At 48.8% G+C, this 25,633-nt stretch overlaps 1 protein-coding gene and 1 long non-coding RNA gene across 2 annotated transcripts in view; one reads left to right on the top strand and one right to left on the bottom strand.

Annotated features, from left to right (window-relative positions):
• Window positions 1–11,844: 11,844 nt before the first annotated feature.
• Window positions 11,845–25,633, bottom strand: part of LOC147101898 (cholesterol 7-desaturase nvd) — a 61,411-nt gene continuing 47,622 nt past the window's right edge. Inside the window, exon 7 of the mRNA XM_085965919.1 lies at window positions 11,845–13,140. Within this exon, the coding sequence (XP_085822045.1) occupies window positions 12,979–13,140 (162 nt within the window). The 3' untranslated portion in view covers window positions 11,845–12,978. The remainder of the gene's footprint in view (window positions 13,141–25,633) is intronic.
• Window positions 15,389–25,633, top strand: part of LOC147101899 (uncharacterized) — a 53,545-nt gene continuing 43,300 nt past the window's right edge. The window contains exons 1-2 of the long non-coding RNA XR_015073393.1: window positions 15,389–15,593; window positions 15,821–15,912. This is a non-coding gene — a long non-coding RNA (uncharacterized LOC147101899). The remainder of the gene's footprint in view (window positions 15,594–15,820; window positions 15,913–25,633) is intronic.

Consider the following 25,633-nt stretch of genomic DNA (forward strand, 5'->3'; position numbering starts at 1 on the left):
GGTCGAGGTCACTCTGCTCCAACAGTCGCTGTCGGGTGTAATTGGATCTGTGGCCCGCTACAAAAGCGTCCCGGATAAGTTCCTCTGTGTACACGGCGGCCTTTACATCCTTACAACCACAGGCCCGGCCAAGCACAGACAGTGCCTGAAGGTATTCCACGGTCGATTCCCCAGGTTGTTGTTTACGACTCCCCAGAAGGTGCCTGGCGTACACTTCGTTCACTGGGCGCGTGTACTGGTCCTTGAGGAGCTTGATAGCGTCCGCGTACGAGGTCGCGTCTTGGATGACCGAGTACACTCGGTGGTTCACTTTGGAGGTCAGGACATCCAGTTTGTCCTCGTCCAATTTGATTGCTGCGGAGGCGGTCAGGAATTTTTCGAAACACTTAAGCCAGTGAGTAAACTTGGTGGATGAGTCCGCCTCCCGATGATCTAAGTCCAGGCATGCTGGTGTGAGGATCTTCTCCATTATAAAAATTTTGTTAATAAAATTGATGCGTTATCAATTACTCATAAAAGACTGAGAGTTAAGAGAGTAACTAAAGGCTTTTATTAACAAAAGAATGAAGGTCTGCCTCGAGTGGTCGACCGGTCCAGAAATACAAAGGGCTGGGGAGCAGTCACCTTTATACTAGGACTTGTGGGAGGAGTCAGCCGAGGCATGTCCAGGCATGTACACAGTGGAATACAAACAGTGGTTTACCACATTCAGGAGCCAGAGTGAATTATAGTAAGTCCCAATGCCTGGTTGTAGGAAGGGGTAGGGGGGAATGGTTGGGGGAATGTCCCTTTAAGGTGGTGGAGGTTTTGGAAGTTCTGGGGGTGCATATGGGGTGCAAGAAAGACAGGGATGAAGTGGATCGATTAAATTAGGAACCGAAGGTTATGAAAATTAAAAAGGTTTGGGAAGATGGAAAAGAAGGTGGTTGAAAGTGCAAGGAAGAGCGACAGTGGTGTCTGCCCTCCTGCTATCTAAGCTGTGGTACTTATTGACGGTGGAGGATATTCCTGAGTGGGCGGAAAAGTCCATCCGAGAGGCTTCTGTGAGGTTTTTATGGGAAGGGAAACCAGCCTTGGTGGCGTACAATACCATCATTGGACGGAGAAATCAGGGAGGTCTCAATTTCCCAGATATTGATTTGAAGAAAAAATCCTTTAGAATCAAATGGGTGAAGAGATTTCTTCAGAAGTCAAATACAAGTTTTTGGAAGAGTTGTTTTGAGCATTTTTTAAAATGAAGTGGGATAGGAGGGCAGGGGATATTGTATATGGAATACAATAATATGTTTTTGAAATCGATTAAACTTCTCCCTCGGTTTTATAAGGGGGTTGTAGAGACTTGGGCCCAATTTTTAAAAAGTGTGCAATTTATGCCCAAGGGGGCTGAGGAATTTTTAGAACAGCCCTTATTTTTGAACAGGTGGGTCAACATCGAAGGAGAGGTTTTATTTAATCAAGCTTTTATAAAAGCTGGGATTATATCTGTGAAAGATGTATTATACGAGGTGATTCCAGGTTGGTTGCCGGAAGCGATAGTGAGGGACATGGTGTGGGAGGAGGATTAGGAGGTAGAGGAAAAAGCAATAGGGATTATGTATGAGAAGATTGTGAGGGCAATACCACAGGATTGGATGGAAGAAATAAATGCGGAAATCTCCAAAGGAAGTAAAATGCGTCCTGCTTTTCCAAGCTTTCTGCTGGAGAAAGGGGGAGAGTTGGTCCAATTTGACAACTGTAATACTTGAGATTTCTATGAGGTATTTAGAGAATGGAGATTCAAGACACCTGCTGGTCAGGAGCTTTGGCAGAGTATATACCCACAGCTGGACTTCAACAGGATTTGGAAGGGAGTGTGGGCGAATTTTAAATGTCCAGAGTGGATTGAACTGGATTTCAAATTGGCTCATAACCGGATTTTTACCATGACAGTCTTGTGCAAGATTGGACGAGTGGAGGCGGCAACTTGCCCAGTGTGTGAGACACGGGATGAGACTCTGTCCCATTTACTGGTGTTATGTCCGCAGTTAAATGACTTTAAGTACTATGTTTGACAGTTGTGTGAAGCTTTTTTGCTGGGTGGGGACCGAAGAGCGAGAATGGGAATCCCATGGGACTCAATTTTGAGATGGGGATTGCAGGAGAGTCTGCCCGAGTCTAGCGGAGCGGCAATTAATTAAATGTTCAGTTTGGCTAGATTCATGATTGTGCAAAGAAGGAATGCTCTGTTTTTAAGGGGAGGAGAATCAATCTAAAAGAGTATTTTAAATATAAGCTAAAAGATCATGATAAGGCTCTGTGGATGTTTTATTCAGAAAGGAATTTAAGGATAGTACTTTACAACCAATTTTTAAAGTACAATCGATTAATATATGTTACGGTGTGGAGATGCCGGTGTTGGACTGGGGTGGACAAATGTAAGAAGTCACACAACACCAGGTTATAGTCCAACAGCTTTATTTGAAATCACAAGCTTTCGGAGCGCTGCTCTTTCATCAGGTGAAGTGGAGAAATGCATAAAGGCACAGCTTATATAGTCAGAGAATAGTGTCAGATGTTTACAGGTAATCTTTCCAACTGCCATTTATCACACCTCGGCAGAGAGATAATCACAGCAATCAAAGGTGTGAATGGTGTCCAAACAGGTCAGTCAGGAAAACATTACATCAAAGAACAATGCGGTGGGGTCACAAGGGGTCAAATGTTGCAGATGCTGGGGTCTGTATGAAAAACAAAAAAACAGACAAAAAACATTTTTTTTGCTGGAAATCACAGCAGGTCCGGCCGCATCTGTGTAGAGAGAACAAGCCAACGACGACTCGAGTCTGGATGACCCTACGTCAGGTGGGGTTACATGCCCAATCACCCAACCTGTCCAAATCATACTGGAGTTTCTCAGCATCCTCCTCACAGCACACACGCCCACCCAGCTTTGTGTCGTCTGCAAACTTGGAGATATTACATCTAGTTCCCTTGTCTAGATCATTAATATATATTGTGAATAGCTGGGGTCCTAGCACTGATCCCTGCGGTACCCCACTAGTCACTGCCTGCCACTCGGAAAAAGACCCGTTTATTCCAACTCTTTGCTTTCTGTCTGCCAACCAGTTCTCTATCCAAGTTAGTACCTTGCCCCCTATCCCATGTGCCTTAACTTTACACGCTAATCTCTTATGTGGGACCTTAAGGAAAGACTAGATCAGCATTTGAAGTAGAGAAGATAAAGGAAGATAAAAAGACTTGCATTTATACACTGCCTTTTACAAAATCAGGATGTCCCAAAGCGCTTTACAGCCAATGAAGTAGTTTTGGAGTGTAGTCACTGTTGTAATGTAGGAAACGTGGCAGCTCATTTGTGCACAGCAAGCGCCCACAAACAGCAATGAGATAATGAGCAGATCATCTGTTTAAAGTGTTGGGCGAGGGATGAATATTGACCAGGACACCGGGGATAACTCCCTGCTCTCTTTCAATAGTGCCCTGGGATCTTTTGCGGCCACCTGAGAAGGCAGATGGGGCCTCGGTTTAACGTCTCATCCGAAAGACGGCCCCACCGATGGTGCAGTACTGCACAGAGGTGTCAGCCTGGATTATGAGCTCAAGTCTCTGGAGTGAGCAACCCACAACTTTCTGACTCACAGGCGAGCTTGCTCGCACTGAGCCAAGGCTGACACCTGCAGGACTGTGGCATTAGTTTTGGATTGGACGAACAAAGACACAGCTCAGAAACCATGGGCTGAATGGCCAACTTCTGTGCTGTTTACATCTATGGTTCTAAAGGAGTCTCACCACCTGGTTAAATAGATCCAGAGGATGTGTAGAAGTTTTCAGACGTTCAAAGAAACACGGAAAACCAAATTAGATAAAAATTTTGCATTAAGCTGGGGGAGGAGGACTATCCAGCATGAAATGGGTTGTCTTTGCCCGCTGGGTAGCTCACATTCATCGAGTGTGAGAGACACCTGATCGGGAGCTCACGACAGTGCAGAAGAGACAAATAGGTATAATGTTAACCCCCTAGGCCGGGTTAAAATTAAAAACGGGAAACCCAACCCCAACTCGCCCACTTCCAGTTTTAATGGGGATGGGCGACCAATCCGCTCTCAGGAGGCGGGGCCGGGGTGTGAGGATGACCAATCCGCTCTCAGGAGGCGGGCCGGTCAGTAAAATATTTTAAGGAGGCTGCGTGCCTTCTTTTTAACGTTTTATTGTTTAACTTCTGCAGATGAAAGGAGGCAAGAAGGGCCACATCTGTCAGTTAAGTGCCTTTCCAGCACTGCCTCTGCGCCAGGTGGAACAGGAGTGCTTCCCGCAGCCCACCAAGCTAATCTTTTAAACATTTTGTGATCGGCCAACTCTCTCCCCTCCCCCCCCCACCCCCGATTCCCGCGATGTCTGACCGCCCCCCCCCACCCCCACCCCCATACATTGGCAGAACCTGCAGGGAACCCTTACTTCCGGGTTACCCGTCTGCAAAACCTGGCCGGCCAAGGTTATATTTAAAATGGAGATTAAATCTGTTGTGTATGTACCTTTAAGGGAATAACTGGTCTCAGACTGCAGTACCGGCAGTGACCACCCCTGTATAAAAGGCCCCAGCAAGCTTCTGTAGTTTCAGTTTCCAGGTTGTCTCCATTCAGTAAAGACTTGTTATAATCAACTCCTGCAGTCCGTGTCTCAATTATACACGGACATAATACTGGCGACGAGTAAGAAACGAACTTACCTGCAACTCGGCAGCACCTCAGACGACGTTATTGAAGGTCGGAGCCAGAAGAAAGAAAAAGAAATAATCCAAAGAAACTCGAGAAACGGGCGTCGACCATGGGCAACCGCCATCCAAATCATCGAATTGAAAAATTGCAGGAGAGACTGTCGAGAGCCAGGCTTGGTTCTGCAGTCTGTGGTTTCCCAGCTAATCGGGCTGGTGGCAGGTAGTGCACTGATCCTTCCTGGGCTGCGGCGGGCTAGAGCTCGATCGGGTGGCTCTGCAACGGGGCCGGGCAGCGAGTCGGGAAGCAAAGAGAGAGAGGGTGGAGCACTCAGGGCGCGGCCGGTGCTTCGAAGCCGGGTAGCGTTTGGACCTAAGAAGAGGGAGGGAAGTGTCCCAAAGGGTCCGCTCCACGACGGGAACGGTTCTTCAATTAACGGAGCAAATATTGAAGCGCGATAGAAAAAGAAAAATACCGCGGAGAGTGGCAGCGGCGGGAAAGCGCGGGAGGCGCCAACTTAACTCGGCGGGGAAGAAGGAAAAGCGCGGGAGGCGCCATCTTAACTCGGCGGGGAAGAAGGAAAAGCACGGGAGACGCCATCTTAGATTTTCAAGATGCCAAAGACTGGCGATATCACTGCCTTTGATAATGCAATAGAAGACTGGACCACGTATGTGGAAAGAGTCGAGGTATATTGCGAGGCAAACGAAATAGCCGATGAGAAAAAGGCATCGGTATTGCTAAATTTAATGGGTGCAAGAACGTATGGCCTATTGCGGGACCTGATTACTCCAGCCAAACCGAAGGCGAAGAGTTTTAACGAAATTGTTGCTATCCTACAGGAACACCTAAATCCTACACCGCTGTTGATAGCAGAAAGATTTAAATTCCACAGGAGAAATCAGCATAAAAATGAGAGCAATGCTGATTACCTTACGGAACTACGCAAGCTATCAAAGCACTGCCAGTTCGGAGCAGGACTGGCAGATACCTTACGGGACAAATTTGTCTGTGGACTCCTGACTGAAGGAACCCAGAAGAGGTTACTCTCAGAGAAAGAGTTTGACGCTAGATAAGGCTTTCAGCGTGGCAGTATCGTATGAAGCAGCAGCAAGGGGAGCTGCGGAAATACAACAAAAGCCACAGGAATACGGCACCCACGAAATGACACGGGGATTTGCAAAATGTTATCGCTGCGGCAGAACAAACCATGACCAGAAGGACTGCTGGTCCAAGGACAAAATATGCAGGCAATGCGGAAAGATGGGACACATTGCACGAGTTTGCAGGTCTGGGAAGAAGACCAACGACAACAAAAAGGCTACTAAGGAACCGTACAGGAAAGTACAAAAGATGACGGACAGTAGTTCCGAAGACCAGATGAGCGATAGTGAATCCGGGAACAAGAGACTAAGCTGTCTCAAACTTCACAACGTAATCGCAAAAGAGGATCACCGAACCATTTGGGTCACCCTCACGATAGCAGGGTCCCAAGTCAAAATGGAATTGGATACAGGATCAGCTCTAACCGTCATGAATCGATGAGAGTACGAGCGGCTATTCTCACACATACCCTTGAGAGAGACATCCATTGTCTTGAGGACGTATACGGGGCAAAAAGTATACCGCAGAGGAAAAATAAGGGTGCCTGTCAAATACAACAGCAAGAAAATACGGAAATTGTATCTCTACATTCTGCAAGATGGTGGACCACCGTTATTGGGACGTGAATGGATCAGAAAGATAAGTTTAGACTGGCACTCCATTCAGGCACTGACGGTGGCTGGTAAAAAGGATGACGACGTCACTCCTGGACGATTGTCAACAATCTTAGCTGACGCCAAAGAGGTATTTCAACAAGAACTGGGCACTCTTAAAGGCATAACCAGCTTGATAAAAGTAGAGGAGAATGCAATTCCCAAGTTTTTCAAAGCAAGACCGGTACCATATGCAATTCGCCCAGCCGTCGAGGCAGAGCTGGAGAATCTGGAGAATGCAGGCATGTTATCTAAGGTAGACTGGAGCGAGTGGGCGACACCCATCGTTCCTGTCATGAAAAAAACGTTAAACAATAAGTCTGAGGAGCCAAGGAAGGTTCGCATCTGTGGGGATTTCAAGGTGACAGTGAACCCAGTCCTTCACACAGTACAATATCCTCTTCCAAGGATAGAAGATATCTTCGCCTCACTATCTGGAGGGAAGCGCTTTACAAAAATTGACCTAGCACAAGCATATTTGCAGATGGAGGTTGAAGAATCCTCTAGGAAGTATCTCACGATAAACACTCATAAAGGTCTTTACCAGTATAATCGACTGGTATTCGGAGTAGCATCAGCTCCGGCGATATGGCAAAGAGCGATGGAACAAGTCCTGCAAGGAATTCCGGGGACTCCGTGTTACTTGGACAACATCCTAGTGACAGGTGAAGATGACAGTGAACACCTTGCCAACCTAGAACAGGTGCTCACTAGACTACGTGAACATGGGCTACGAGCCAATCGCCCCAAGTGCGAGTTTTTTAAGAAACAGATATCATATTGTGGCCACGTGATTGATGAAGAGGGGTTGCATAAGTCCCCTGACAAAATTGAAGCGGTAGTTAAGGCTCCAGCGCCTGAAAATGTGTCACAACTGAGGTCATTCCTCGGATTGGTGAATCGCTACCATAAGTTTTTGCCGAATTTGTCCACAATTCTGCATCCACTGAACGCCCTACTACGAACGGGAGTAGCATGGAAATGGAGCGATGAATGTAAGCGGGCCTTTCAGAAGAGTAAGGACCTAATCACTTCAAGAGAAGTATTGGCTCACTACAACCCATCACTACCGATAAGACTGGCGAGTGATGCGTCTCCCTACGGCATTGGGGCGGTACTGTCACATAAATTCCTTGATGGTTCAGAGAGGCCGATAGCTTTTGCGTCACGCTTGTTAACTTCAGCCGAGCGTAACTACGCCCAGATTGACAGAGAGGCCCTCAGCCTGGTGTGGGGGGTGAAGAAGTTCAATCACTACCTGCACGGTCAGAAATTTACTCTACTAACTGATCATCAACCTCTCGCCTCCATTTTCAACCCTCAGAAGGGCATACCGATAATGACAGCACAACGGCTACAGAGGTGGTCCCTTTTCCTAGGGGCTCACCAATATGACATCGAGTGCAAAGGAACTAAACAGCATGGGAATGCTGATGGATTGTCGCGCCTACCTTTGCCGACGGTGGAAGAAGAACTGGCAGTGGATCCAGTGGAGTTATTCCACTCGACTATAGTCGAATGTCTCCCTGTGACAAATGCAAACATAGAAAAGGAAACACGAAATGACCCGACACTCTCCTGGGTCTATGATTTAACGGTGAAGGGATGGCCAGCACATGGCGAACCACTGCTGCCAGCATTCTCGCCGAGAAGAGAACAGCTGTCAGTGTGCAGAGGAACCTTGATGTGTGGATCCAGAGTAGTAATTCCACCCAAATTGAAGGATAGAGTGCTCAATGAGCTTCATGAGGGTCATCTAGGAGGGGTAAAAATGAGGAACTTAGCCAGGAACGATCTGTACATGGCAAGGACCTCTAATGTATACCGTGGACATTGGGGAGAGCATTGTAAGACGCCATGCTGACCAGATTCTAGAGACACTGGAAAACGTCAACTCCACACCACGATCTGATACACCTGATGATGAAACCGAAGTACCAATTGCATCTACCGCAGAATCGGTGATATTGGAAGCAGACGAACCAAACAATGACATTGATCCCGACTCAACCTTGCCAGAAGAACCTGATATCCCAAAGAGGCGTTATCCAGACAGAATCAGGAAGCCTCCTCAAAGACTGAACTTATAATTGCTTAACTTCAACCAATGTATCTAGCAACCGTAATTGTAATTAGTTATTATTTAGTTGTTAAATGAATGTTATGTACTGTTTATCTAAAAGGGGAGGAATTGTTGTGTATGTACCTTTAAGGGACTAACTGGTCTCAGACTGTAGTACCGGCAGTGACCACCCCTGTATAAAATGCCCTAGCAGGCTTCTGTAGTTTCAGTTTCCAGGTTGTCTCCATTCAGTAAAGACTTGTTATAATCAACTCCTGCAGTCCGTGTCTCAATTATACACGGACATAATAAAATCAGAGGCTGCCAGCCTCATTATAATATTTAAATGACCAACCTGCCTCCCATGAAAACTGGAAGTGGGCGGGTTGGAGTCGGGATTCAGATTGTTAACATTTTAACATCCCACCCGAACCCAACCCGGTGTTAAAATTCCCCCCATAATGTCACGGCGCTCCTGAAGGAATCCATTGTGTGACACGCTTTGAGATATCGCAATGGCATTGATGAACTATCTTGTGCTTTCTCAGCTCCTGAGCTCGTCTCCCAGTTGCTCCGCAGTATAAAGGAATCTTTACCACTGCCCGACAGTGACGGGTGTGTACAATGTACAGAGAATGTCTGCTCAGCTGTTAACCATCTTTGATGGGAATTAAACCTAGCTCAGTCTGCTTATTGGTGGCAGAAGCAAGTGCTCGTGGCACTGATTGCCAACCTGTCGCTCTGTCTCCATTAACTCCTGGAGTTCGAGATTACACTGTCGGATAGTCGCACAGAGATGTTTAATACTTTCCTATTAAATTCCGCTACTATTTTAACACTGATCTTAATCAAGTTAAAAACAAATAGACTATCACCTCAGGTGAAATTCAGATGAAACATTATCCCACAGTGTAACTTCTAGGCTTCGTGTTTCATTCAACTGTGTCCAGCATTCCATCAGAATTTGGCAAGAAAAGGCAGCTTGGGATAGTTGCACTGAGGCCATGGGACTCTTCGCCCTCCTCCCAGCCAGCTCTGTTTAAAAAATATCTTCTCCCGGATTATGGGCGTCGCTGGCAAGGCCGCCAGTTGTTGCCCAGCCCTAGTTGCCCTGGGACAGTGGTGGTGAGCCAGGGTGGTGTGCGATTTGGGAGGGGAACTTGGCAGTGATGGTGCTCCCATGACATTGCTACTTGTGTCCTTCTCAGAGGTAGAGCTCACAGGGGAGGGAGGTGCTGATGAAGCGGTCTTGGTGAGTTGCAGCATTGCATTGTGTAGATCGCACACACGCCACAATGCAGTGCTGGTGGTGGATAGAGTCCAATGGCAGGGGCACCAATCAAATGGAGTGCTTTGTCCTGGATGGTGTTGGGTTTCTCATGTATTGTTGCAGGTGCACCCACCCAGACAAGTGACGAGTATTCCATCACACTCCTGACTTGATGCACAGAGACGGTGGAGGGTTCAGGAGAAGAACCACTCCTCGGAGTACCCAGCCTGCTCCTGTAGCCTGTGTAGATAATGACTGGTCTAGTTAAGCTACTGGTCAATATAACCCACCAATGGTGACCTCCAGGACGTTGATAGTGGAGGTCAATGATGGTCGTGGTGCTGGTGAAGATCGGGGGAGATGGCTGGACCTACACTTGTTGGAGGTGGTCATTGTCCAGTCCTTAATGGCAGTCACCAGTCACACCAAGAAAGAATCAATCGATTCCTCCCTTGACTGAAAACTTGATGCTGAACAGGAAATGGAAAATGGAGAGATGGAGAGATGGAGCACGTAGATCCGAAGCGCTGCATGAAATTTGATTTAATTGATGTATTTATCCAAGCTTCAGCTTTTCGTCTAATGTCCTGGGCTGCCATCATTTGCCAGGAGACTCCCCATATTCACGGCCTGGGGCAGCAGAACAAGCCACTGCGGCCCCTCCACTGCGGCCCCTCCACTGCGGCCCCTCCACTGCGGCCCCTCCACTGCGGCCGGGTCCTGGAAGCTTCCTCACCTTCAACATGGAGACCTGCAGCAACAGAGGCAAACACGAGAACTCACCACCCGAGGGAAGGTCTAGAACAGGAGGCACAGACTGCCGCATGGGAGAATAACGGGGACAGTCATAAGACTCGGGACAGTGAGGGCAGGAGAAAGCAACTGGGAAGTGAGGGACGGGGGTGGTGAGGATCAGAGCGCCGTCATTCTGCCCCCGTCATTCAAATTTGTTCAATTTAAGAACAGGCCCGAAGTGACCTGGGCCTCGGCACTACCAAAATCAAAGCTCGCGAGTAGCCAGTGAGTTAAAGCTGAGGCAGGGCGGAGGGGGAAAGAGGTCAGTGGCTCCTCCTAATTTTAATTAAGTTGCACAGTGTTAAATTACACTTTATTTCAATTCTATGTTAAAAACAAAATTTTGATGCACAGTTACAAAAATAATTTGAGGTTGTCCCTCAGAGTGTTGGCTGGAGAGCTGACAAAGCACGCGGGCTCCGGGTCACTCAGCACGGGCCTGTAAACGCATGACAGGCCCGCCCACAGAGTGGATACAGAACGCAGCGGGAGTTGGGCCATCGCCCAGTGAGAGAGTCCCACACCTGGACACTTCAATAATAGCTCTCCGCATCAAGGACCAGCATTCCTGCGGGATTAATACTAACCTCCCCGGAGCGCCCCCCTGCTCACTGTGTGATTGTAAACTGTAACCACCCCCCCCGACTCTCCCGCTCACTGTCCGACTGTAACCCCCCTCCCCTGCTCACTGTCCGACTGTAACCCCCCTCCCCCGCTCACTGTCTGACTGTAACCCCCCCTTCCCCCGCTCACTGTCTGACTGTAACCCCCGCCCCCGACTCCCCCGCTCACTGTCTGACTGTAACTCTTCCTCCCCGGACCCTCCCGCTCACTGTGACTGTAACTCCCTCCCCTGACCCTCCCACTCACTGTCTGACTGTAATCCCCGCCCCCGACTCCCCTGCTCACTGTGACTGTAACTCCCCTCCCCGGACCCTCCCACTCACTGTCTGACTGTAACTCCTCCTCCCCGGACCCTCCCACTCACTGTGACTGTAACCCCCGCCCCTGACTCCCCCGCTCACTGTCTGACTGTAACCCCCGCCCCTGACTCCCCCGCTCACTGTCTGACTGTAACCCCCGCCCCCGACTCCCCTGCTCACTGTCTGACTGTAATCACCGCCCCCGACTCCCCCGCTCACTGTCTGACTGTAATCACCGCCCCCGACTCCCCCGCTCACTGTGACTGTAACTCCCTCCCCGGACCCTCCCGCTCACTGTCTGACTGTAACCCCCGCCCCTGACTCCCCCGCTCACTGTCTGACTGTAACTCCCCTCCCCGGACCCTCCCGCTCACTGTCTGACTGTAACTCCTCCTCCCCGGACCCTCCCGCTCACTGTCTGACTGTAACTCCTCCTCCCCGGACCCTCCCGCTCACTGTCTGACTGTAACTCCCCTCCCCGGACCCTCCCGCTCACTGTCTGACTGTAACTCCTCCTCCCCGGACCCTCCCGCTCACTGTCTGACTGTAACTCCTCCTCCCCGGACCCTCCCGCTCACTGTCTGACTGCAACTCCCCTCCCCGGACCCTCCCACTCACTGTCTGACTGTAATCGCCGCCCCCAACTCCCCCGCTCACTGTGACTGTAACTCCCTTCCCGGACCCTCCCGCTCACTGTCTGACTGTAACTCCTCCTCCCCGGACCCTCCCGCTCACTGTCTGACTGTAACTCCCCTCCCCGGACCCTCCCGCTCACTGTCTGACTGTAACTCCTCCTCCCCGGACCCTCCCGCTCACTGTCTGACTACAACTCCCCTCCCCGGACCCTCCCACTCACTGTCTGACTGTAATCGCCGCCCCCGACTCCCCCGCTCTCTGTGACTGTAACTCCCTTCCCGGACCCTCCCGCTCACTGTCTGACTGTAACTCCTCCTCCCCGGACCCTCCCGCTCACTGTCTGACTGTAACTCCCTCCCCGGACCCTCCCGCTCACTGTGTGACTAAATTACCAGTTGACTGCAGTTCAGGATAGTTCTGTATCGGACCATCATTAAAATAGTCTGAACTGGCCTCTGAAGCCAGCCCACAGCTAGCCTGGAACACACACTGTTGGCACAGACTGGGTAAAAAGTGTTGCAGCCTGTGCTGGGCCACAGCATCTCCAGCCCATTAACGCACGTTATGATTAACAATAAAATGTCATAATTATATAAAATCTCTTGTAAAAAAGAAAGCAAAATCATTTCTCCTTGATGGCCAATGGGAAGGCAGGTCTGTGGTAGCGGTGTACAGTTCCGAGATCGACTGAACCACTTCAGCCGATGAGATTGTGAAGGGAGTTCAGGAAGCATTGCCCCGGCCTCTCGTAGGCTGCTGCTGCCAACTCCCAGTGGGTCTCCTCGCTCGGTGACTTGCCCGTCACTTACTGGCTGTAAAGCTCTGGTCACCAGTCCAGACCGTCCTGCTGGATGGTGAAGCGGGGGCTGTTCGGGCTGTAGAACTGAGCGTACCAGCGGCGGTGCCGAGCGATGGCCGAGTCCTCCTTCACCAGCAGCGGCTTCGAGATGTACTTCTTGTTGTTCCAGATCATCACATCCCGCTCAAACTGGAAGAGAAAGGATGTGTTGTTCACACAGCAATTTAATCCACGCCGCTTTGCGCAGAGTCATCACGACATGCAGGCAAACACGGCAAGTCATCCTGTGTCACCAAGAGCCCACAACCAAGATGACAAGCCAGTCTGCGACCTCCAGACTCAACTATTCCAGGGCTCCCCTGGCCGACATCCCACCTACCGCCCGCCATAAACTTCAGCCCTGCTGGCCGTGTCCTGACGCGCACCAAGTCCCGTTCACCCATCACCCCCTGTGCTCGCTGACCTACTTTGGCTCCCGGCCTGGAAATGCTTCAATTTTAAAATTCTCACCCTTGTTTTCAAATCCCTCCATTGGCCTCGCCCCTCCCTCTCTCTGCAACCTCCTCCAGCCTCACAACCATTGCTACCTCCAAGGTGAGTGGATGCGCCCGCCGATCCCAGCTCTCCCGCCCGCCGATCCCAGCTCTCCAGACACCGAGCCCAGCGCTCCCGCTCACTTCAATTGAAATCCCGAGCAGAGAGCTAGACAGTAGCTGGGTCGGGGGAGGGGCCTATACACAATGGCCCCGGGAATCCAGACAGACTCATCTGCGAGTCTTGCGACATCAGAGCCGATCACAATTGCAGCACTTGAAGCGCGTGTTCCGATGGTCGACGGGTTGCTGTGCAACACCGGGAGAGGTTTGGTTTTCTCCCGTGAACTTGGACCTTTCAGCGGGCCAGCTGGAGAACCCCCCGCGCTCTGATTATTTGGCTTTCAGCCTCTGTGCTGGCTCGCGGAGCAGTATCCAGTTGGGCCACACATTCATGCGGAGGTCAGGGGGTCTGTTGATGGCCGGGGGATGGGGGGGGGGGAGGGGGGGGGGAGGGAGACTGAGGATCAAAAGGGGAGACAGAGGCTGGGTGGGGGGGGGAAAGAGGGGGAGCGCGAGAGACTGTGGGGGAGCGCGAGAGACTGGGGGGGAGCGAGAGAGACTGGGGGGGAGCGAGAGACTGGGGGGGAGCGAGAGACTGGGAGGGAGCGAGAGACTGGGGGGGAGCGAGAGAGACTGGGGGGGAGCGAGAGAGACTGGGGGGGAGAGAGAGACTGGGGGGGAGCGAGAGACTGGGGGGAGCGAGAGACTGTGGGGGAGCGCGAGAGACTGGGGGGAGCGAGAGACTGGGGGGAGCGAGAGACTGGGGGGGAGCGAGAGACTGGGGGGGAGCGAGAGACTGGGGGGAGAGAGAGACTGGGGGGGGAGCGAGAGACTGGGGGGGAGCGAGAGACTGGGGGGAGAGAGAGACTGGGGGGAGAGAGAGACTGGGGGGAGAGAGAGACTGGGGGAGAGAGAGACTGGGGGGAGCGAGAGACTGGGGGGGAGAGAGAGACTGGGGGGAGAGAGAGACTGGGGGAGAGAGAGACTGGGGGGAGCGAGAGACTGGGGGAGAGAGAGACGGGGGGAGAGAGAGACGGGGGGAGAGAGAGACTGGGGGAGAGAGAGACTGGGGGGAGAGAGAGACTGGGGGGAGAGAGAGACTGGGGGGAGAGACTGGGGGGGTGCGAGAGACTGGGGGAGCGAGAGACTGGGGGGGAGCGAGAGGCTGGGGGCGAGCGAGAGACTGGGGGGAGAGAGAGACTGGGGGGAGAGAGAGACTGGGGGGAGAGAGAGACGGGGGGAGAGAGAGACGGGGGAGAGAGAGACGGGGGAGAGAGAGACGGGGGAGAGAGAGACGGGGGAGAGAGAGACTGGGAGGGAGCGAGAGACTGGGGAGGGAGCGAGAGACTGGGGGGAGAGAGAGGCTCGGGGGAGAGAGAGACTGGGGGGAGAGAGAGACTGGGGGGAGAGAGAGACTGGGGTGAGAGAGAGACTGGGGGGCAGCGAGAGACTGGGGGGGAGCAAGAGACTGGGGGCAAGCGAGAGACTGGGGGCAAGCGAGAGACTGGGGGGAGAGAGAGACTGGGGAGAGAGAGAGAGACTGGGGAGAGAGAGAGAGACTGGGGAGAGAGAGAGAGACTGGGGAGAGGGAGAGAGACTGGGGAGAGAGAGAGAGACTGGGGAGAGAGAGAGAGAGACTGGGGAGAGAGAGAGAGACTGGGGAGAGAGAGAGAGACTAGGAGGAGAGAGAGAGACTGGGAGGAGAGAGAGAGACTGGGGAGAGAGAGAGAGACTGGGGAGAGAGAGAGACTAGGAGGAGAGAGAGAGACTGGGAGGAGAGAGAGTGGGGGAGAGAGAGAGAAACAGAGGGAGAGAGAGAGTGAGAGATTGGGGGAGAGAGAGAGAGACTGGGGGGAGAGAGAGAGAGACTGGAGGGAGAGAGAGAGAGAGAAACAGAGGGAGAGAGGGATCGAGAGATAGACAGCGATAGAGGGAGAGATTGGGGTGAGGGACCGGATGCGTGTAGTCCGTTCCCGGGGACTGAACAGCGGCCGCACTTTGGAACAACATAAGTGGAGGGGCTGCACATGTAGTGGCTGGTGGAAGGTGGCTAATGCAAACAAGTTTTAGGCCCCTGGTAGAACAAAAATAAGAAATCTTAAAAAAATTCAGAAAATTGTTTAAAACCGGAACAAAATACGGAAACTGATGTTAAATGTCCCGCGGTTGTTCCAGTTAAATTTTGCCAGGTGTTGTCCCCTTTTTGAAAGTGTCTATCGGTTATTTAAATTATGTTATGAGGGGTAAAGTTTGTGCACCTGTTTGTACCTCAGAGTCTGAGAGAGACGGAGGAAACGACTTCTCAAACTGATCCCAACTCATCGCCAAGGCTGGGGAGAGAGAACCTCAGCGCCGCCTTAGGAAGGTTAACCACTTTATTCACTTTCTTATTTGAACTCCGTTTGGAATTAGTTTATTTTATTATATTTTGTTGTATGTTTAACGACAGCATTGAAGAGGGAAAGAGAAACTTGGAGCAACTTCTGTCAAAGCTGCAACGAGACTTTTCACAAAAAATGTGTTAAAAACACCCCCCCCCCCCCCCAGTTTTGAATATGATTTTGAAAGAAAAACAAAAATCAATTTTCCCCTCATCTAAACAAGTTTCAACCAGGTCTTGAAATCCGAACGCTTTTAAAGAGGGCCTGAAATGCTTAAAACATTTTAAAATTGAAATTTCTCAATACAGGAAACTTTGGTTTATCCGGAGGTTGTATGTCCGGAAACCTCGATCTAACGGCAGAAATCAGCAGCCATTTTGGTTAGTTTTTTTTTCTTCTCCTAGCATTTTTTTTTAACAGTCAGGCTCTGGAAAGCGTCTCTGTAGCTTAGCAACAGCTTCAGAGACGCTTCCAAGGTACTGGCCGAGTGTTTACAAGCTGTCGCTAAGCAACAGTGTTTGTTGTCAGATACGGAGATGAAAACCTCCGTATCCTTCAACATTAGCGCTGGTCTATCCGGAAGTTTTGATAGATCGGCAGCAGCTCGGTCCTGTCGGTGCCGGATATCGCAAAGTTTCCTGTATTTGATTTTGAGCGATCGACGGAAGTGAGTAGCTTTACACAAACATGCAACCATGGTGCTGAGGAGGGGGGGGGGATTTGTAGGAGTTACAGATTAATATTTTTTAAAAAGTCAATAAAAAGTAAGATGTTTCGGAAGAGAACCAAAAAAGGGGAAAAACACATTTGATTTTGTCTGTCGTTCTATAGTCCGAACAAGTCCCAGGAATAATATAAATATAGATTTCCTCTTAAACATTTAGTGGTGTGTTAAAAACATGAGCTTTGTAATGATGCATAAAAATTGCAGGAAGCTACTTTAGAAGAAACTATTTGTTTATTGAGAAAGACACAGAAAATACTTTGATTAAACTGATAATGTACAATTTGGATTTGGTATAAATGTTTGAAATAGGAGATTAAAAAGTGAGAGTACAATGACGTTTGTTTCCGTCTATTTAATTGTGAAGTATCTAAAATAATTCAACACTTTGTGATAAGAGCAGGGATTAATATTGTGGAAAATGTTTGAGAGAAAAATATTAGCTTGTATTGAACCATGTCTGATAGTCTCATGGTGTGAGACGGTGGGGTGGCAATACGGCATTAAGGTATACAGTACAGGAAACTCTTTTGTTATCCGGGACCGGCGTGGTGCCGGTTTATCAAAAAGTCCGGATTACAGAGAGGTATAGTTAAAAGGTACGAGAGCCCCGTACACAGCAACAGATCCAGGCGTCCCTGTTGCTTAGCAACAGGTGCAGGAACCCTGGTTACACAGCCACAGATCCAGGAACGGCCACTAATATGAAGTAAAACTTACCCGAACCTACTCCTGATTTCCGGTTATTTCGGTGCCGGTAAATCGAGAGTTTCCAGTATATGCTTTTAAGTGGTTGCTGTTGCTGTAGTTGTAAAAGGTGTTGTTGTAAAATTTGCACACGGACGAAAAGGTCGCGCTCAAAGGAGTTTGTGGCCCACTCAGTACATTAAAAAATTAGAGGGAACATTGCCTACAACCCTCTGAGATCTCTGCGCTCCTCCAATTCTGGCCTCTTGCACATCCTCGATTTCAGTCGCTCCACCATTGGTGGCCGCGCCTTCAGCTGCCTGGGCCCCAAGCTCTGGAATTCCCTCCCTAAGCCTCTCGCTCCTTAAATCCTACCTCTTTAACCAAGCTTTGGTCACCTGTCCCAATATCTCCGGTGTCAAAATTTGTTTCATAATCGCTCCTGTGAAGCACCTTGGGACGTTTTCCGACGTTAAAGGCACTATATAAATGCAAGTTGTTGTTGTTGTTGGCAAGGTCGGTTAGGGGAGAATTTGGCCAGGATTCTGGGGCAACTCCCTGCTCCGCACCAAACTGTACTCAGAAAAAGTGCAGAATTTTGTATAACTTACTGGTTTTCTTTGAGGGTGTGAGAAAGGAGCTTGATCGGGGTAAGGCAGTGGGAGTGGTGTACGTGGATTTCTGTAAGGCTTTTAACACAACGGATGACCGATGGAACCCAGAGGGTGGTGGTACAGAGATCGTCACCAGCCTGGGAGAATGTTACCAGGGGGGTCCCACAGGGGGGCTGTTATGGGCCCTCGTTTTTGTTTAATATCTTTATAAATGTCTGGAGCTAGGAGTCACAATCTCGGGGGCTGAATTTGTAAATGATACAAAGCTAATGAAGGTGGTAGACTGCAAAGCTGAACAGGATAAGCTACAGGAGGATTTGAAAATACTTGTGAATTGGGCAGACAGGTAGCAGATGAAGTTCAAAGTGCTTCAAATGGGGACAAAATAAATCTAAGTGACTATTACTTAAATTGAGTAATAAATGGGGTCCTGATTGACAATAAATTGAAGCTATTGCAGCAATGATCAGTGGCAGAGAGTAAAGTAAGTCAGATTTTTTTAAAGTTCATTCTCGGAATGTGGGCGTCACTAGCAAGGCCAGCATTTATTGCCCACCCTAGTTACCCTGGTGGTGGTGGTGGTGAGCTGCCTTCTTGAACCGTTGCAGTCCGTGTGGTGAAGGTACTCCCACAGTGATGTTAGGGAGGGGGTTCCATCTTGGGATGTAATGAAAGGTCAATATTGAGCCGAAATAGTGAGGTTGTCCTGCCACTTTATAAATCATTGGTGCAACCACACTTCGAATACAGTTCTGGTCGCCACAGTATAGAAAGGATATTGCAGCTATTGAAAGGATACAGAAGAGAGCAACCAGAATGATCGAGGGGATGGAGGGATTGGATTGTGTAAATTGCGCAGGTTCTCACTGGAAAAGGGAAGGTTGAGAGGATTGCTGTTTTTAGGATTGTCAAGGGACGCGATAATGTCGACCATGACCAGCTTGTCCAGAACAGTGGAACCACAGGACACGGCCTGCTCTTGAAGGAGGGTGAATTCAAAATAAATCTGCGGAAATTTTATTTCAGTGAGTGAGTGATCAATCTATGTGAACACGTTTTAATGCAACGAGTGGTTAGTATTTGGATTGCACTGCCCGATAGGGTAGTGGATGCAGTCAATAGTAGCCTTCAAAAGGGGAATTGGGTAAATACTTGAAGGAGACAAAATTGCAGGGACATGGGGAAAGAGCGGGGGAGTGGGACTAACTGGATTGCTCTTCGAAAGAGCCGGCGCAGACTCGATGGGCTGAATGGCCTCCTTCTGTGCTGTACTATTCTATGATTGTGATTCCAACAGACTCCCTGGGGAGACGGTGGAAACAGTGCGTGTTGATTCATTCAAATTAGATAGACTTCTTTCAGAAAATAACATTTTGGGATACAGTATGTGAGTACTTTGATACATGACCTGTGCTGAGTGCAGCGTGCTTGGGAGGAGCCGGTGACTTTGGACCCATGGTCCCCACAGCTCTCCGCCAATGGGGTTTTCCTCGCTTCACGCCAAAAGTAGGGCGTGTGGTAAGAAGAAGCCAAGGTGGCCGACTGGTTATGTACAAATAAGATGCAAACAGAAATGTTTCTATAAATTAAAGGCATCGAATACTCAACTAAACAGAGTTGAGTACAAGGAACGGCTAAAGAAAACGAAGGCTGGTATTAGATCAGCTACAAGGCTAATGGAAAAGAGGATCGTGGACATTTGTGGAAGTAATGGGAAAAGCTTTTTCAATTATGTGAAGTCCGAGAACAGTCAAAGATTATATTGGGCCAATGAAGGATGTTTAAGGACAGGTCACAAAGGACTCACTGTGTATGGCGGAAATATTAAATGAGTACTTTGCATCAGTCTACACGCCTGAAGATGATACTTGACTGCTGGAGTTGAATAACTTTAATAACAAAAACTAGCAATATTAAATTAGATGAACACATTGTTTTAGATAGAATTAAGAACTTGAAAACAGATAGAGCAGCTGGGCCGGATGATATCCACCCGAGGATCCTCAGGAAGGTGGGGCACGTGCTGTGCCAGCCCCTAGTCCGTGTTTTTAATAGCTCGCTGCACTCTGGGATGATTCCCATAGACTGGAAGGAGGCTAATGTAGTCCCCATCTTTAAAAGAAGTTGACAAGACAGACCCAGGTAATTATAGGCCCATTAATTTGACATCAGAAATAGGAAAGATACTTGAGGGAATCATTAGGGATGCAATATATGAATGTTTGGATAAAGAGGGACATATTGGGGACACCCAACATGGCTTCATAGAAAGGTCATGATAGTATTTATTGAAGAAGTCACCAAGATGGTGGATGAGGGCAGTCCAGTAGACATTGTCTGCTTAGGCTTCCAAAAAGCTTTTGATAAGGTGCCGCACAAGAGGCTTTTCTAAGATCGAAGCCTCTGGTAGCAGTGGAAGTATACTGAGTTGGATTGAGAACTGTCTGGCAGGATGTAGTTATCGATGGATTTGGATCTGTTTGGAGACCAGTGGTGTCCCACAGGGATTGCTGTTGGGACCGTTGCTCTTTACTGTAATTATTAATGATCTGGATGTAGGTGTTGGGGGCACGATCTGCAAATCTGCAGATGATACCAAGATCTGTGTGAGTGTTTGGACTGTAGACGATGCTCGTCTGTTTCAGGCAGATCTTAATGTGTTGGGGGATTGGGCTCATGACTGGTAAATGATGTATAACTTTGAAAAGTGCAGTGTTATACATGGGGGGGCGGGGCAAATGCTCAACATACATACACCCTTCAGGGAAAAGCATTAAAGATGGTGGAGAAAGAAAGATTTGGGCATTCCAGTGCATACATCCGTAAAAAGGGAGGCAGACAAAAGGCTGGAAACTATAGACCAGTTAGCCTAACATCTGTGGTTGGTAAAATGTTGGAGTCCATTATTAAGGAAGCAGTAACAGGACATTTGGATAAGCATAATTTAATCGGACAGAGTCAGCATGGTTTTATGAAGGGGAAGTCATGTTTGACAAATTTGCTCGAATTCTTTGAGGACGTAACAAACAGGGTGGATAAAGGGGAACCAGTGGATGTGGTGTATTTGGACTTCCAAAAGGCATTTGACAAGGTGCCACACAAAAGATTACTGCACAAGATAAAAAATCACGGGATTGGGTGTAATATACTGGCATGGGTGGAAGATTGACTATCTAACAGAAAACAGAGAGTTGGGATAAATGGTTCATTCTCGGGCTGGCAATCAGTAACTAGTGGTGTTCCGCAGGGGTCAGTGCTGGGACCCCAACTCTTTACAATCTATATTAATGATTTGGAGGAGGGGACCGAGTGCAACATACCCAAGTTTGCCGACGATACAAAGATGGGAGGGAAAGCAGTGAGTGAGGAGGACATTAAAAAACCTGCAAAAGGACATAGACAGGCTAAGTGAGTGGGCAAAAATTTGGCAGATGGAATATAATGTTGGAAAGTGTGAGGTTATGCACTTTGGCAGAAAAAATCAAAGAGCAAGTTATTATCTAAATAGAGAGAAACTGCAAAGTGCTACAGTACAAAGGGATCTGGGGGTCCCGGTGCATGAAACACAAAAAGTTAGTATGCAGGTAATCAGGAAGGCCAATGGAATCTTGGCTTTTATTGCAAGGGGGATGGAGTATAAAAGCAGGGAAGTCTTGCTGCAGTTATACAGGGTACTGGTGAGGCCACACCTGGAATACTGTGTACAGTTTTGGTTTCCATATTTAAGAAAAGATATACTTGCTCTCGAGGCAGTTCAGAGAAGGTTCACTCGGTTGATTCTGGAGATGAGGGGGTTGACTTATGAGGAAAGGTTGAGTAGGTTGGGCCTCTACTCATTGGAATTCAGAAGAATGAGAGGCGATCTTATCGAAACATATAAGATTGTGAGGGGGCTTGATTGGGTGGTTACGGGGATCGGGTGGGATATGTGTCGGTGCAGGCTCGATGGGCTGAAATGGCCTCTATCTGCACTGTGGGGTTTCTGTGATGTTTCCACTGATGGGTGAGACTAGAACTAGGGGGCATAATCTTAGAATAAGGGGCTGCCCTTTCAAAACTGAGATGAGGAGAAACTTCTTCACTCAGAGGGTAGTAAATCTATGGAATTTGCTACCCCAGAGAGCTGTGGAAGCTGCGACATTAAATAAATTTAAAACGGAGATAGACAGTTTCCTAGCTGATAAGGGAATTAGGGGTTACGGGGAGAGGGCAGGGAAGTGGACGTGAGTCTAGATTCGGATCAGCCATGATCCTATTGAATGGCAGAGCAGGCCCGAGGGGCCGTATGGCCTACTCCTGCTCCTACTTCTTATGTAAGTGACAGCTAGAGCAAATAGGGTGTTGGGGTGCATGCACAGGACAATTGAGTACAAGACAAGGCATACTGTTTTGTCCTTGTACAAGACCTTGGTTAGGCCGCACTTGGAATATTGTGTCCAGTTTGGGCCTCCTCACATGGTGGATGATATTGAGGCGTTGGAGAGGGTGCAGAGGAGGTCCACTAGACTAATTCCCAGTCTAAAGGGTTTTAGTAATCAAGATAGGCTAAAAGGGTTGGGACTCTACACTTTAGAGAGGCAAAGACTTAGGGGTGATCTGGCTGAGGTTTAAGATGACGAAGGGAATAGACTGTGTTCCAGTTGAGTTTGTTCCAATTAAATAGTTAGGGAGGAGCAGGAGTCGCAATGTTAAGTTGTATAAGGCCAGATCGAGGTTAGATGTCAGGTGGTGGTTCTTTCCCCAGAGAATAATGGACCTCTGGAACAGGCTGTCGTCTCGTGCGGTGGATGGTGATTCGCTCAATTCCTTCAAGCGAGAGCTGGACCTGTTTCTGGCTGGGGCGGAGATCACCTCTTACAGCAGGGTAGGTACTGCAGGGAATTCAGGACCAGAGTGATCTCCTGGACTAGTTTTGATCGCCTAGATGGGTCAGAGAGGAATTTCCCAGATGTTTCCCCCTCAAATTGGCCCCTCCCAGGAGATCCCATGGTTTTGGGTGGGGTGGAGAGTATATATTGTGATACACAAGGTATCGCAATTGTGCGGGACAGGCTGGATGGACCAGGGGAGTCATTACCTGTCCGTCATTGTTCATATATCTGAGTCTGTTGTAGACTAATTGATGAGATTAATTGCTACGAGTAGTCAACAAATCCATTATCATTGTACCATGAGACTACCAGGGTAGTAGAAGGTGAACGAGATGGACCTTGTTCTTTTTCCATCTAGCAATTCCTATGGATCATCCATTTTTGATAGAACTCAACAATCCCCCTGCACCTCCACCGGTCATCTCCCCTATTCACCCTTCACTAGCAATCCACTCATCTGTCTCTTGTACTCAACAGATTTCTCCAGCAAGATATTCCACCATCATCCTCTCGAGCAGCTACATGGGGGCCTGGCCACAATACCTGGAGACCAGTCATCAGCACATCCTCAAGGATAGATCATTTCCACAGAATACTCAATCCAGCATTAAACTGGGAGCAGATACAGTCACTGGTTGGGCAGGACTGGGAGCTGGCACTGTCACTGGGAGCGGGCACTGTCACTGTTTGGGCAGCATTGGGAACAGGCACCATCACTCACTGGGAGCAGGCACAGTCACTGGTTGGGCAGTGGGCGCACTGGGAGAGATTGGTCCTCAGGCGAGCAATGACAACAGAATCCACCACCTTTGGGCCAGTGAGAAACAAAACCACAGCCTCTCTCACTGTCAGCCCAGCCCCGCCCGCAACTCAGAACTAAATAAAAAGACTTGCATTTCTGTAGTGCTTTCATGACCTCAGGATATCCCAAAGTGCTTCACAGCCAATGAAGTAAGTTTTGAAGTGTTGTCACTGTTGCAATGTGGGAAATGCAGCAGCCAATTAGTACACAGCAAGATCCCACAAACAGCAATGTGATAATAACCAAATAATCTGTTTTAGTGAGTTGATTGAGGGATAAATATTGGCCCCAGGAAAGTGGGGAGAACTCCCCTGCTCCTCTTCCAATGGTGCCATGGGATCTTTAACGTCCACCTGAGAGGGCAGACGAGGCCTCGGTTTAATGTTTCATCCGAGAAAGACGGCACCTCCAACAGTGCAGCACTCCCTCTGTACTGCACTGGAGTGTCAGCCTAGATTATGTGCACAAGTCTCAGATGTGGGACTTTAGACCCACAACCTTCTGATTCAGAGGCAAGGGTGCTACCTGTCGTGTATGTGCCTTTAAGAGCCCCAGGTGTGCTGTAATGCCGGTAATTGCCACTCGGGCTATATAAGCCTGTATATTGTGTATATCCTTTAGAACCCCCCCCCAGACTTTGCTTAGTAAATACCTATGAACCAACTCCTGTCTTCAGTGTCTTTATCAACACACGGACACTAAAGTGGCGACGAGGTGGAAACGGACTTACCTGCAATTCGGCAGCACCTCAAGGACATCGATTCCTCGGGCGTCCGGAAGGCTCAAGGAAGTGAGAGAAGCTGTGGTTTCACCAGCTGGCCAAGTTGGTGGCAGGTACTGCGCTAATCCTTCCTGGGCATCAGGCTGGGGCTCCAGCGGCTGGCTCTACAGCTGAGACAGGCAGCAAAATCGGAGGCAAGCAATAACGGACTGGGAGGGAGCACTCGGGAGACGGCCGGCGCAGCAAGCAGGTCAGCGTTCAGACCTGGAGAGAAACTCTGGCGGGAACGAGTCTCCGACAGTAAATAAAAAAAAGAAAAGAACGGAAACCGCAGTAAACAGCGTTGTCATCGGCAGCAGCGGCGGGAAAGCGCGGGAAGCGCCATATCTTTGCTGCAGAAAAGAAAAAAAAGCGCGGGAAGCGCCATATCTTTTCTGAAATGCCTAAGTCTGGCAATATTGATGCTTTTGATAGCGAAATAGAGGATTGGACCACATACGTGGAAAGAGTAGAGGTATATTGCACTGCAAATGGAATAGAAGATGAAAAAAAAGCTTCAGTACTTCTGAACTTAATGGGCGCAAAGGCATACGGGCTGTTACGAAATTTAATCACTCCAGCCAAACCAAAGGACAAGAATTTTAAAGAAATTGTTGATACCCTGCAGGAGCACTTAAACCCAACACTGCTGCTGATAGCGGAACGATTCAAGTTCTTCAAGAGAAATCAACACAAGAATGAAAGTAACGCTGATTACCTAACCGAATTAAGAAAGCTATCAAAGTACTGCCAATTCGGGGCAGGACTATCAGATTATCTTCGAGACAAATTCGTTTGCGGTCTCTTAAGTGAAGGAACACAAAAAAGGCTGCTTTCTGAAAAAGATTTAACATTGGACAAAGCTTTCAGTATGGCTGTATCATACGAAGCAGCAGCAAGAGGAGCTGCAGAGATACAACAAAAGACACAGGACTTCGGCACCCATGAAATGACACAGGGTTTCGAAAGATGTTATCGCTGCGGCAGATCCACCCATAACCAGAGGGACTGCTGGTTCAAGGACAAAGCATGCAGGCAATGCGGAAAGATTGGACACATTGCACGGGTATGCCGATCTGGACAAAATAAATCCACAGACAGAAAAAAAAAAATCAATAAAGAAAAGTGATGTAAGAAAAAGGAGACTTACCATCAAGTAACTTTAAAGTAAGCTTTAAGTAACTTATAAACACACTATATACACAAGAGAGGTCTTTACCATGCCTCTGGTAGAAGCCTCTTACAAT

Source organism: Somniosus microcephalus, chromosome 23, assembly GCF_052327205.1.
Source record: "Somniosus microcephalus isolate GS21.2 chromosome 23, FLI_Smic_1.0, whole genome shotgun sequence".
NCBI lineage: Eukaryota > Metazoa > Chordata > Chondrichthyes > Squaliformes > Somniosidae > Somniosus > Somniosus microcephalus.